Raw genomic sequence first — 14,160 nt, forward strand, 5'->3', positions numbered from 1 at the left:
GTGGACAAGGCTTTAACACGTTTATCAAAGAAGATAGCGCTGCCATCCCAAGATACGGCTACCCTCAAGGATGCTGCTGATCGCAGACAGGAGGTTACCATGAAGTCCATTTACACACATTCAGGTACAATTCTTAGACCGGCAATGGCGTCGGCCTGGGTTTGTAGTGCTGTCGCAGCATGGACAGACTCCTTATCTACGGAAATTGAGACCCTAGATAAGGATACCATTTTAATGACCCTAGGGCATATAAAAGATGCTGCATTATATATGAGGGATGTTCAAAGAGACATTTGTTTGCTAAGTTCCAGAATAAACGCTATGTCTGTTTCTGCTAGGCGAGTCTTATGGACCCGATAGTGGACGGGTGATGCCGACTCAAAGAGGCATATGAAGTCTTTGCCTTACAAAGGTGAGGAGTTATTTGGAGAAGGCCTCTCGGACCTCGTCTCCACAGCTACGGCAGGTAAATCTATTTTTTTGCCTTATGTTCCCTCACAGCCTAAGAAAGCGCCTCATTATCAAATGCAGTCCTTTCGTTCGAATAAAAGCAAAAGAGTACGAGGATCGTCCTTTCTTGCCAGAGGTAAGGGCAGAGGAAAAAAGCTGCACACAGCTAGTTCCCAGGAACAGAAGTCCTCCCCTGCCTCTGCAAAATCCACCGCATGACGCTGGGGCTTCCCTGGGGGATTCCGCTCAAGTGGGGGCACGTCTTCGACTTTTCAGCCACATCTGGGTTCATTCACAGGTGGATCCCTGGGCAATAGAAATTGTTTCTCAGGGATACAAGCTGGAATTCGAAGAGGTGCCTCCTCGCCGGTTACAAAAATTGTATCTTCAACAGGTAGTGGTCAAGATTCCTCTACTGCACAAAGGAAAGGGTTATTACTCAACCCTGTTTGTGGTTCCGAAACCGGACGGTTCGGTCAGACCCATTTTGAATTTAAAATCCCTGAACCTATACTTGAAAAGGTTCAAATTCAAGATGGAATCGCTCAGGGCGGTCATCGCCAGCCTGGAAGGGGGGGATTTTATGGTTTCCCTGGACATAAAGGATGCATACCTTCATGTTCCAATATTTCCTCCTCATCAGGCATTCCTGAGATTTGCTGTACAAGATTGTCATTACCAATTTCAGACGTTGCCGTTTGGGCTTTCAACGGCCCCGAGGATTTTCACCAAGGTAATGGCGGAAATGATGGTGCTCCTGCGCAAGCGAGGGGTCACAATTATCCCATACTTGGACGATCTCCTCATAAAAGCGAGATCTCGGGAGAAGTTACTGGACAGCGTGTCTCTGTCTTTGAAGGTGTTACAGCAACACGGCTGGATTCTCAATATCCCGAAGTCACAGCTGGTTCCTACGACGCGTCTGACCTACTTGGGCTTGATTCTGGACACAAACCAGAAGAAGGTTTTTCTTCCAATGGAAAAATCTCAGGAACTCATGACTCTGGTCAGGAACCTATTGAAGCCAAAACAGGTGTCAGTGCATCACTGCACTCGAGTCCTAGGGAAAATGGTGGCATCGTACGAAGCCATTCCCTTCGGTAGGTTCCATGCGAGGACCTTCCAATGGGACCTACTGGACAAGTGGTCCGGGTCACATCTACAAATGCATCAGAGGATCACCCTGTCCCCCAGAGCAAGGGTGTCTCTCCTGTGGTGGCTGCAGAGTGCTCACCTCCTAGAGGGTCGCAGGTTCGGCATTCAGGACTGGATCCTGGTGACCACAGACGCAAGTCTCCGAGGTTGGGGAGCAGTCACACAGGGAAGAAATTTCCAAGGTCTTTGGTCGGGTCTAGAGACTTGTCTCCACATCAACATCCTGGAGTTGAGGGCCATATACAACGCCCTACGTCAAGCGGAGGCATTACTTCGCGACAAACCAGTTCTGATTCAGTCGGACAATGTCACCGCAGTAGCTCATGTAAACCGCCAAGGCGGCACAAGGAGCAGGGTGGCAATGGCGGAAGCCACCAGGATTCTTCGCTCGGCGGAAAATCATGTAAGCGCACTGTCAGCAGTGTTCATTCCGGGAGTGGAGAACTGGGAAGCAGACTTCCTCAGCAGACACGACCTGCATCCGAAAGAGTGGGGACTTCATCAGGAAGTCTTCGCGCAGATCGCAGATCGGTGGGAACTGCCCCAGATAGACATGATGGCGTCCCGTCTCAACACAAAGTTAAAAAGGTTTTGAGCCAGGTCAAGAGATCCTCAGGCGATAGCTGTGGACGCCCTGGTGACACCGTGGGTGTTTCGGTCGGTCTATGTGTTTCCTCCTCTTCCTCTTATACCCAAGGCGTTCAGAATAATAAGACAAAGAAGAGTGAGAACAATCCTTATTGTTCCAGATTGGCCGCGAAGGACTTGGTATCCGGATCTACAGGAATTGCTCACAGAAGATCCGTGGCCTCTTCCTCTAAGGCAGGACCTGCTGCAGCAGGGGCCCTGTCTGTTCCAAGACTTACCGCGGCTGCGTTTGACGGCATGGCGGTTGAACGCCGGATCCTAGCGGACAAAGGTATTCCGGATGAGGTCATTCCTACGCTAATAAAGGCTAGGAAGGACGTGACATCAAAACAATATCACCGAATATGGAGAAAATATGTTTCTTGGTGTGAGGCCAGGAATGCTCCTACGGAGGAATTCCATCTGGGTCGTCTCCTTCACTTCCTGCAAACTGGAGTGAATTTGGGCCTAAAATTAGGCTTCATAAAAGTTCAGATTTCGGCCTTATCCATTTTCTTTCAAAAGGAATTGGCCTCTCTACCTGAAGTACAGACTTTTGTACCTCCGGTGGCGTCTTGGGACCTTAACGTGGTGTTAAGTTTCCTTAAGTCACATTGGTTTGAACCACTCAAAACGGTGGAGTTAAAATATCTCACTTGGAAGTGGAAGGTGGTCATGTTGTTAGCCTTGGCTTCGGCTAGGTGAGTTTCGGAATTGGCAGCTTTATCACATAAAAGCCCCTATCTGGTTTTCCATATGGATAGAGCGGAGTTGCAGACCCGTCCTCAATTCCTACCTAAGGTGGTCTCATCCTTTCATATGAACCAACCTATTGTCGTGCCTGTGGCTACGCGTGACTTGGAGGATTCCGAGTCCCTTGATGTGGTCAGGGCTTTGAAAATTTACGTGGCCAGAACGGCTAGGATCAGAAAAACAGAAGCACTGTTTGTCCTGTATGCAGCCAACAAGGTTGGCGGCCCTGCTTCAAAGCAGACTATTGCTCGCTGGATCTGTAACACGATCCAGCAAGCGCATTCTACAGCAGGATTGCCGTTACCAAAATCAGTAAAAGCCCATTCCACAAGGAAGGTGGGCTCTTCTTGGGCGGCTACCCGAGGGGTCTCGGCTTTACAGCTTTGCCGAGCTGCTACTTGGTCGGGTTCAAACACATTTGCTAAGTTCTACAAGTTTGATACCCTGGCTGAGGAGGACCTTGCCTTTGCTCAATCGGTGCTGCAGTCATCCGCACTCTCCCGCCCGTTTGGGAGCTTTGGTATAATCCCCATGGTCCTTACGGAGTCCCAGCATCCTCTAGGACGTTAGAGAAAATAAGATTTTAAACCTACTGGTAAATGGTAAATCTTTTTCTCGTAGTCTGTAGAGGATGCTGGGCGCCCGTCCCAAGTGCGGACTACTTCTGCAAGACTTGTATATAGTTATTGCTTAAATAAGGGTTATGTTATAGTTTCATCGGATTTGAACCGAAACTATGTTGTTTTTCATACTGTTAACTGGTTAGTTTAACACAAGTTATACGGTGTGATTGGTGTGGCTGGTATGAATCTTGCCCTTGGATTAACTAAAATCCTTTGCTCGTACTGTCCATCTCCTTTGGGCACAGTTTCTCTAACTGAGGTCTGGAGGAGGGGCATAGAGGGAGGAGCCAGTGCACACCCAGAGTCAAAGTCTTTCTTAAAGTGCCCATGTCTCCTGCGGAGCCCGTCTATCCCCATGGTCCTTACGGAGTCCCAGCATCCTCTACGGACTACGAGAAAAAGATTTACCGGTAGGTTTAAAATCTTATTTTTGAATACGAATGACAAAGTAAAAGTGTTGCAGGATATTTGTCACATGGTATTACAGTTATACAATTTTAGGACTTGGTGAGTAGTAGATGATTGTTTATTATGCCCTGGTAAATAAGAACAAGTATTTGAAAAAGTATGCACTTACTTTCCAGACAATAACCCTACACAAGTAGATGTCATCGTGTGACCCTGTTTTGACTATACCAGAATGAAAATCAGTTAAATTTGATCTACTTTTGATTGGCTATAAGCCCACACAATGTGGATTTGGACAGTTTGGTCAGCACTGCACGCTGTGCAGGCAGCTTGTTGCATGTATTGTGGAGGAATCAGTACATATCTGAAAGCAATTACCATATATTGCTTAACAATGTGACATCGCTGAACCAAACAAAAAACAATTTTCTCTTTAAACGACAAAGGGCCTGATTCCAATGTGGTCGCTAATGCAATCACAGCTGCGTTTTTTTTTGTCAAGCAGCTACCAAGCTAAAATATTCTAAAGCCACAGCTGCCTGGACTCTCACCAACAGCCTCGCAGATCCCAGAAGCTGCGTACAAACACGCAACAGTGGTCGCAGATTCTTTGATAATCAACCATCTAAGTAACTCTCTGTTCATGCAGAATGGCCGCAGGTACTGAGACGCTGGCTGCAATTTTCTGCATTCAGGATCGCAGATGTAGGCTGAGACGGGCCCCGAAAGCGGCTGGTGACACCTCTGTGTTTCTGGCAACACCTCCTCTTACCTCCCCCAAACAGTCCCTGATTGTCACTTTGCAAAGAAATCTTGCCTGTGAGCGGCATCACCAAGGTACCTTGGTACATGCGCAGTGTGACCATGGTGCATGCACAGTCAGCTGATAATCGTTCAACTTTAAGAATATTGGCATTGCGTTCATATCTGAATCAGGCCCAAACGTTTAAAAAACGAATGTCTTCAACACTGCAGATGGTCTCCTCTAAAACAAGCTTATTTTATTTACATTACATTTTCATCACATCATACCCATTTCCATTACTGCATATAGATATATACTGTCACTTTAATATATATGCGAATGTCAGGCAAATATATTTTGCAACACTTTGAGTTGTAAGGAAAAGTACATTAATAATTAATAAATCCTGTATACATAAAGATTGGGAACAAATCATAACAGAGTGACAGTCAGTGTCCAGGTCACAATCTGAACATCATCGAATATTAAGACCAACAAAAATGTCCAAGGGGCTTCTGCTCACAATCTCTAACTGCAGATATGTCCACCTGTGCTTCCTACGTGTCTGTCCTGGACCACAAAGGCAGAAGTGAATACTTAGGGGCTCATTTATCAATGAGCTATAAAACTCATTGTAAATCATAAAACTCATTGCGTATGATGAATGGTGCTCCAGCCAATCAGCTCCCAACCATCATGTGTTCAACTTCTAACTGCCAAATATTTGAAAAATGACAGTTGGGAGCCAATTGGCTGGAGCACCATTTATCATACGCAACGAGTTTTAGCATTCACAACAAATTTTATCACTTGTTGAAAATGGGCCCCTTAATGAATTTATAAAGTACATAAGACTTATAGGGAGCAATTCAATTAGTGATGATGGCGCCAAAGTTTCGGCATTCCTCTGACACCTCGCGGCCACCCCATACAGGTGCGTTGGAAAAACTGTGATGTTGCTTTTCTATGATTCTCAGGGATGAGAGCAGCTGAATGCTTATCCCTGGGAATTAAATACAGCGTAAATATTATTCTATTCTCTTAAACACGAAGTACCAGATTCAGAGAGGTATGCAGCTGAGAGAATGCACGTTAGAAGCAGTAAGTGTCAAACTGCACATGCGCACTACAAAAGAAATCCTTATGGGTGCACACAAGAAACACTAAGCAATGGCATATGCATTTACGTACAACCTAAAGTCTTCGCAAAAAGAGGAGGAGTCATGGGTGTGTTATATGCATGTTCAGCATGTGACTGTGATATCTTAAGAAAGTTACAAGGGAGACCATGTGCCAGGCAGGGGCAACTCAATAGTTGATGTTGCATTCAATGGTGGAGAAATTAGGACCACCAGCGCACTTGAGCATTGCTCACATATGCAATAAAGGCATCGCAGGGCTTGTGAAGTCGGCTGCTTGGCAGTGTACAAGGGGAATGCTTGAACTCCCGTTTGTATATTTTCGTACTTGAGAATCTGTGAGAATTTGCAGCCGTGCATTATCTGTGTGCACCGGTGAATCAGGCCCAAAGTGTATTAAGCTTGAGGCATAACAGGATCTACACTGCTTGTTGTTAACTAACACAGGGTAGAATAGATACATAGGTCCGTATGTAATGATGCCCGAGTTTGGCGGCCGTGCAGGGTGCCGGCCAAACTCAGACCTTTTTTTTACAGGGGCAATCACTTACAAGGCATGGTTTTGCCTTGTAAATGATTTCCCCTTTAAAAAAACTAGAGCGTCATTATATCCGGCCCATACGGTCCACTGATAGATGTAGAGCTGTTACAATATTACGGTCTACTTTTTAATGAATATTCTACATTAAGCTACATTTCATTTCATTTTACCTATTTATGTTAAAAAAGAAGGGGGGTTTCACTGACAATCTTTTAACTGTATTGTACATGAAGAAATAAAGGATGGATTCTAGATCTAACCTACAGAGAAAAAAAATTAGGTTAGTGTTCATTAACCTCTCAAAGAAGGTAAGTGAGCAACCTCAGACATACAAGAAGTTAAACTCTTCACACATAGGAAAGCCTGAAAGGGAAATACTCTGAAAGTTTAAACAAGTGGTTAGAATTAAGACATGTGCTCTAACTTAAGCTGTATTGTTTACTTTATTCTGTGGTAGAAACATTTCTACTAAAACGGAGTAAATGTTATAAGTATAGAGAAAGCTGGTTTATGTTAGTGGGAAGGCCTTTGAACATTCAGCGAGAAATGCTCTGGGTTATCAGCTTTATTGGCAGTGTGCAAAGAAAAAAATGAACTTGAACACAGAACTGAGAAAAGAACTGAATAACTCAATAAAAAAGGAACATAAAAACATACAATATAAATAGTACATAACAAAAAAGAACACAGATGAAAAAAGGTACTCAGAATAGTAAAAAAATAAAAATAAATTAAGCGGCCAAACCTTGATCTAATCACTGGGCAGTAAATATATTTTTTTTTAACTGAAAAATGGCAGACGCATAGAGATATCAGATGTGTAGTGTGCTATGGGTGATGATATGATAGGCCCTCTGATTTTTTATAGAAACCTTTAAATAAGACAATATGCCTTTGACCTAACCATGTGATTCTAGGCTCCATTTATTCACATCAATGAACTTACTAAACTTATTCAAGTCCAAATCTTTAAAAATACTTATACGCTACTGACTTCTAAGCTATGGCTGCGCTGCACTACACCGACAATCGTGACACTTGTGACAGTTTTTCACTATTGCTTGCAACCCACCAGACCATCTGTACATGGCAATCCCTATATGAACCAGAGGTTACAGATTGCTCAGCTGGTTGCATGTAATAGTGGCAAGCAGTTACATACGTCACAATAGTTGCACTCTAGCAGTAGTGTAGTCCAAGATTTCGAGGCAATATAGTATAAACAGGGTCTTATTGTTTCAATCTTGGATTCTGGACAGGAACTGAATCAAAGTAACTTGCGTAGCATTAGACTTTGATTAGCTAGTGAGATGAGATCGGATTCTCATTTAGTGATCGTGAATGTTTTGACCCTGGATAGCTAGCTGCACATGTAGCATATCCAATTTATAAAAATTGTGGTACTGTCCTTGTAATCAATCAGAATTGTAGTGTGAAGGTTAGAAAATCTAAGAATATACTGTAAATAATGTTTGCTATAGACAATGGGGGGTATTTAGACCAGCCTGCATATAGGCATTTGGCGCACAGTGGCTGCAAACTGCGCATGTGTAGCGGGCACACAGTGGCTGCATGGCCATAGAAATTATGGTCGCATCCCCGAAAGATGCAACCACAATGTGATTGACTGGCGATGGTGTTGTGGGTGCGGGGTTAAGGTGTTGCGTGGGTGGCCCTGGAAAAATGGGGGCAGGGTGGGACCATTTTCGAGGCGGCTGTGTGCCGTCACACGCAGCCGCTCTGGTTAAAAAAAAAAATGGCCACTGACCGGGGTCAACCTTAGATCCCAATGTGTACAAATGCGTATATGCAAAATCAGGTGTTTTAGCAGAGCTACAAATAAATATGGAAGCCTGCGTGTATTTTCCCTGCTTTCTTGTAACCTGCTACTAAATTCCTTAAAGCTATAACAATAATTTGGATCTCTTCTGGAGAAACCTTGCACCAGCGGTAAAAGTGTATGGTGTCTATAATTTCAGCAGATTTCCCCAAATACAGGCCCATTGCCTGCAGGTTCCTGCAGGCAATGGGCCTGTATTATGCAAATGGTAAAAATCTCTACCAATGTACCAGTGTGGAGTGAAAGACCCCTATAAAATCATGTAATCCTAAAATGATTTAATATAATGTCTCATAACTTCTCTGGGAATATAAAATATATCTTGTATAATCTTATTTTTTTCTGAGCTAAGTAACACTACTTTTCCGCACAATTAGTGAACAAAATAAAAAAGCAAAAGATGAAATAAATAATAAAAAAAAGCATTCAACATAAAAGAAGCAAAAACAAAAATACACTGCCATGTCTGAGTGGAAATCTGCCACACATTCTACTAATAGTAGTTACTTTGTTACTGCATAGTACACAGTGTTATACTGTATTACAGGGTGCAGAAATCACAGTCAGCCCACTTAGAGCAGCACTGTGATATAGATTTGCTGCATGTCTTAGAATACACATCATTTAAACTGCGAAAATGTAGTTTGGTGGCTGCAGATTTTCACTCAGTTTAAGTTCTTCCCCTTTAAGGCCTTACCATTTGGGACACCTGTTAATGTATCAATATAATCAGAGGAGTTTGGGTCATCTTCATACACAAATTCCCGAGAGCCAGTCATCCTGGGTTTCCAGGAACCAATCACTTTAGGAAGAATGACTGGGCTACTTGTCATTGTGGTTAGAGAAGTGGAAGAAACTTCAATGTCTGTGGTAGCAAACAAATGTTCATTAAATTGTATTCAGACATACAGCTCTACTTATTTATACCAAACAAATATATTATGTTACAGCATAATCTGTAAATAAGTCTAATAAATGAATTTATGTTGCTACGTTTGTTTCATTACTTTGAGCCATTGAAGTCATACAAAACAGAACAAGACAAACGTTTAAAGCCCAGGAATACACATTTGAGTAAATGTGCAATCAAATATAGAGATGTAGTATGAAAAATGTGACCGTCATCTATAACTAATAGATGAGAAACATGTTTTGACAAATGTATGGATAGCTGTAATGAAAGCTGTCTGGCTTTCATGCTGTGGAAATGTCACATACTAATTAGACTTTTAATAAAATATTTGACGCATCAATCAATGACGGGCAATCGGGCAACATGCGGTCACACAAAGGTGATTGATCTATTCCTTTTAAAAATTAACAAACAAAAAAAGGGCTATCTTTCCTTGCAATAAGTGAGTGCATGAAGTGGAAGCACAGAAATGAGGCCAACTGCGAAAGGGATTTGGGAAGAAGGGGGGGGGTCATAAGAGCAGAAAATGCTGAACCGAAAGAAAAGGCAGTTTGTTTTAGATAAAATTAATAAAACTAACCAGATGTTGGATCGCCAAATATTTTGTAATCTGGTGTAGTTGTAGTAGGCATTTTTTCTAAAATTAAAGGAACATGTCATCAGTAAAAAGAAGCCAAATGAAACAAAAAAAAAAAAGTTATAAAGTCTTAATGAAAAGCAAAAATAGAATTTATTTTATAACTACGTTTCTTCTTTTGTTTAAGTCCTTAAGCAGTTGCACATAGCCCAAAAAATGCAATATACTAAGAAAAACAACATTTCATTTTTGGTAGTAAATGCAAGACAGCTTAGTTCATGAAACAAAACGAGTTAAGGTTGAAAAGTGGTACAGTATGTGCGTTTCTGGGTGTAATTTGTACAGAGTAAAAGGCTGTAATGAGACATCAATGTTAGGCACTTACCATGGCAATCTCCAAGCTGTGCCGTGTTACCATGCTCCACATCCTGTTCATACCCAAAGCTGCACACAGCAAGGAAAGAAAATAGTTACTATGGACTATTCAGAGCCAGCATTCTACATTGTCCCTACTTTACACGTATAAAAAAATATCAGAACTGCAAGATCCAACAAGACGAACAATATTGTGTAAACATAGAAAGCCAATTTACACTTGTTTGTACAGCAGGATTGTTCTGTGATAATTAATAGGATTCTCCAGAGGTGCAATACTTTATCTCCCAACTGGATTGAAAGCAGATATTACTATTCCTGCTAGGATGAATGTTTTCTGTCTCAGAAGTATTACGTTAGAAATACAATATAAAACACACACAGCAATTTCTATTACTAAACACAAGTCATTTCAGTCACACTGACAAGCATTGTGGGGGAAAGAAGACATATATAATCCTAATAAAATGCTTTAGGCATTCCGGTAACCTTCATTATATCAATACAATCAGCCATAGAGAGGACTCTCACTTACAATATGCCAGGTTCTACTCTGCCGCAGGTTTCATGATTCAGCCACGCACAGTAAGGATCTCTTGAACTGATGCAAGACCTGCAGATAAATGAGAAAGATGTAAGTAGGACTCCCAATGTAATCGGAAGCAATCTGGCAACCATTCGGTAAGAAAATGATACACACTTTTTGCAAGAGCCGTATCGATCACAACGACTAAGTGGGAGTCTTATTATGCATCCTGAAAATGCCACAAATAAGGAATGGTGATCTTTGTCCAGCTGTAGAGATAGAACTCTTCGGTCTTCTTCACTGTCCCCATAACACCTACAAAAGAGACGATAATGTGTGATTCATACACATGGGGAGTTGTGTTTGTAGTTTAAGGCTTGGTGGTTGAAACATAAAACCAAAGTTTTCGGGGTAAATGTAATAGGGTCCGAGTTTGCCAGAGGTGTAGTATTTCGTCCGAGAATGCCCAAATTTTTAAAGAGGAAATCATTTGATTGCCGCTTTAAAAATACAGCATTCTGCATTCCTGCTTGTTTTGCTTAAAAATACTGTTAAGGTGGGTACACACTGGAAAGATACAGTATATCTGCAGATCAATTGACCGGCAGATATATCTATGGACGGATCGGGCAGTGTGCTGTGCATACACACTGCCCGATCCATCGGGGACTGACGTCACGAACTGGGTGGGCGTGTACACACGCCTGCCCAGTTCAGCTGTCAATCACCGCCGGCTGCCGCAGCATGTGTACGGGCGGTCGGCCGACCGCCGGTAACACACAGCGACGCGCCAATATATCGTTAGATATATTGGCCGTCAGCTGTGTTGCGGGGCCGACGTGATACGTCTGTGAACGACGGAGTTCACAGACGTATCGGCCATACACACTGGCCGACGGACCCGCGATATATCGGCCGTTCAAGAGAACGGCCGATATATCGGCCAGTGTGTACGGGCCTTAACTCTCAAAAATCAAATAATAATTTCTTCTCCCACAGCATCAAAAACCTTGCTCCAAATTGCTGTTGTCCTAAAAGTGATGTTGGGTTTAAAGTGTGACATAATAATGAATGAAGACTCAAAACTGGTTATTGTGGGTCTGATAGTAGCACATCTTGCATTAAACTGCTCTTCTCATTCGCAGAAAAGTGTCCATCTGAATTCTGACCTATAGATGGGATGTTGGCCGCTTCTGCCTGAAGAGTCGGGAATTCTAACTTAGGCCGAGTACATTGAGGAAGATTTTCCCAATTTCAAGCTATGCAGACTGGACACATTTGTATACATTAGCAGGAGGTCATGGGCAGGTGCAAATATATTGGATGATCACAGCCATAAGTAAAAGTGAACAACTTTTGATTGTCTGCTTGCAAATGCTCAGCAATTGGGTGCGTATGCAACAGGTGGAGAGTAGTTTTTGCTGTGAAGTATTATGGACAGCCAAACTGCATGTTTCCAGCAAAATAAATGGCTATAAACATGGGTGTAAGTGTAAGTGACATATGTGTTGTGGAAACCGGGGTGCATATGCTTCTGGTGCTGACCTACCCGTATCTTGCAATAGTTGTGGCTTTTTTATTGACTGCAAACGGCATCTGTAATTTCTGATTAGCCACTATGTTTACACACTCCAGCTCCCACAGTAGTACCCTGACATTACTATATAATAGTTTTTCAGCAATTAACCATCATCCTAAAATAGCAGCATTTTAATTGTTTGTATGACCCTTCCATAAAGTTCATCCGTATAGAAGTTATATTCCCTGGAACACTCACAGTGGGCAAACAGTTTCATTGGAACACTCACAGTGGGCAGAGATTTCCCCTGGAACACTCACATTGGGCAGAGAGTTTGGGAACCTACTGAGAACTTTCTAGATAATGTGTCTGCCACATAGATTAATTCACCCCTATGAGGACGACACCAGGCTACTCACATCTAAACATAGCTAACACTGGATTCCAGCATATGGAAATGTAATACTGGAGCTGTTGTTCTAGACATCTATTTTTCAGAAAAGGAAATAAATAAAAGGAGAAACGTAAACGTAGCTCTATGTCAGCATATTGTGTGATATTATTTCATTCCTCTGTGGATTTGGTCAGTGAGCATTCTCTAAAACACCTGTCTTACACATTCTGCTGGAAAGCACAAACTGTGCTTATTTAGCGGATTACTTATCTCTAAGTAAACACAACCTGCAGTGAAAAGGTCCACTCCCCGTTTTCTTACAAAGCAGAGCTGGTTTTCCTGCAGCCTTTGCACCAGATGGACCTTTAGAAATTTTATCTAAAACATATTTTCAATGCACTAAACATGCTCTTAAATAATGTTGTTGTCAAAAGTGGGTGGCACTTGATATAATGGCTGTTGGGATCCCGGCGCTCACAATACCAACGCCGGAATCTCGACCGCCAGTATACCGACAAGTATTCTTCCTCTTGGGGTGTCCACAACACCCGTGGAGGGAGAATAAATAGCGTGGCGCGCATAGCAAGGGGCTCTTTTGAGCTCTCCCAGCTGCTGGCATTCCGGCGGTTGGGATCCCGGCGCCGGTATGCTGGGTGCCGGGATCCCCACCGCCGGGGAAACATACCACACCCGTCAAAAGCATTTGGCGAAAGCAGGGGGAGATAACTAATCAACCCATGGACTTTCATTGAGATCCCCTTTGTGTACTAAAAACCAGGCTACCTCATTAGCGTAGTAACTGCTTACAAATCGGATGAGGCTCTCCCCTCCCGGCTATTACTAGGCACCCACCACATAAGCTCAGAAATGACTTTACACATTCTGTGGGAGAGAGATAAAGTACCAACCAAGCAGCTCCTGGCGGACATTTTTCAAACACAGCCTGTAACATGATTGGCACTTTACCTCTCTCTCTACTTTATCTCTCGTCAAGCTTTGATCAATATCCCCTTAATCCAGCCCCTTGCTTTTACCATCCCTGTGCTACCATTATGTCCATTATTTGCCATTAGCACAGTGCTGGTAATCGGAGGCTGCACAGGACTGATACAATGGGGTTGATTCTAAGTCGCAAGCAAAGCCGATCGCAAATGGCCAATGTTCTACAACTGCACATGCATCTACGTCACTAAAAGGTGGTGTGTATGCACAGAGGCGCAGTAGTGGTTCAGATGCATTGGTATTGGCAATGTACTGCTGCTGCGTTTCTGGGTGGTGGCTGTTCAGACACACAGAGGTCTGGGGCCTACGTCAGATATGGACAATAGCTCTAATAATAAGAATTTACTCACCGGTAATTCTATTTCTCGTAGTCCGTAGTGGATGCTGGGAACTCCGTAAGGACCATGGGAACTCCATAAGGACCATGGGGAATAGACGGGCTCCGCAGGAGACTGGGCACTCTTAAAAGAAAGATTAGGTACTATATCTGGTGTGCACTGGCTCCTCCCTCTATGCCCCTCCTCCAGACCTCAGTTAGAGAAACTGTGCCCGGAAGAGCTGACATTACTAGGA

At 43.0% G+C, this 14,160-nt stretch overlaps 1 protein-coding gene and 1 long non-coding RNA gene across 15 annotated transcripts in view; one reads left to right on the forward strand and one right to left on the reverse strand.

Annotated features, from left to right (window-relative positions):
• The window catches only part of LOC134932044 (uncharacterized), an 86,098-nt gene that overhangs the window by 59,069 nt on the left and 12,869 nt on the right, over positions 1-14,160 (forward strand). For 3 of the 4 annotated variants that reach the window (XR_010179237.1, XR_010179238.1, XR_010179235.1), the window contains one exon: positions 11,818-12,061. The exons of the other annotated variant lie outside the window; for it this stretch is intronic. This is a non-coding gene — a long non-coding RNA (uncharacterized LOC134932044). The remainder of the gene's footprint in view (positions 1-11,817; positions 12,062-14,160) is intronic. 4 annotated transcript variants of the gene reach the window in all.
• The window catches only part of SEMA6D (semaphorin 6D), a 107,327-nt gene that overhangs the window by 10,065 nt on the left and 83,102 nt on the right, over positions 1-14,160 (reverse strand). For 8 of the 11 annotated variants that reach the window (XM_063926068.1, XM_063926066.1, XM_063926067.1 and 5 more), the window contains 5 exons: positions 10,847-10,987; positions 10,682-10,759; positions 10,157-10,215; positions 9,775-9,831; positions 8,979-9,146 (listed from right to left, as the gene is read on the reverse strand). In XM_063926068.1, the coding sequence (XP_063782138.1) occupies positions 8,979-9,146; positions 9,775-9,831; positions 10,157-10,215; positions 10,682-10,759; positions 10,847-10,987 (503 nt within the window). The remainder of the gene's footprint in view (positions 1-8,978; positions 9,147-9,774; positions 9,832-10,156; positions 10,216-10,681; positions 10,760-10,846; positions 10,988-14,160) is intronic. The other 3 variants (XM_063926069.1, XM_063926070.1, XM_063926071.1) reach the window with 3 other exon arrangements.

The sequence above is a fragment of the Pseudophryne corroboree genome, chromosome 6 (assembly GCF_028390025.1).
Source record: "Pseudophryne corroboree isolate aPseCor3 chromosome 6, aPseCor3.hap2, whole genome shotgun sequence".
Classification (NCBI taxonomy): domain Eukaryota; kingdom Metazoa; phylum Chordata; class Amphibia; order Anura; family Myobatrachidae; genus Pseudophryne; species Pseudophryne corroboree.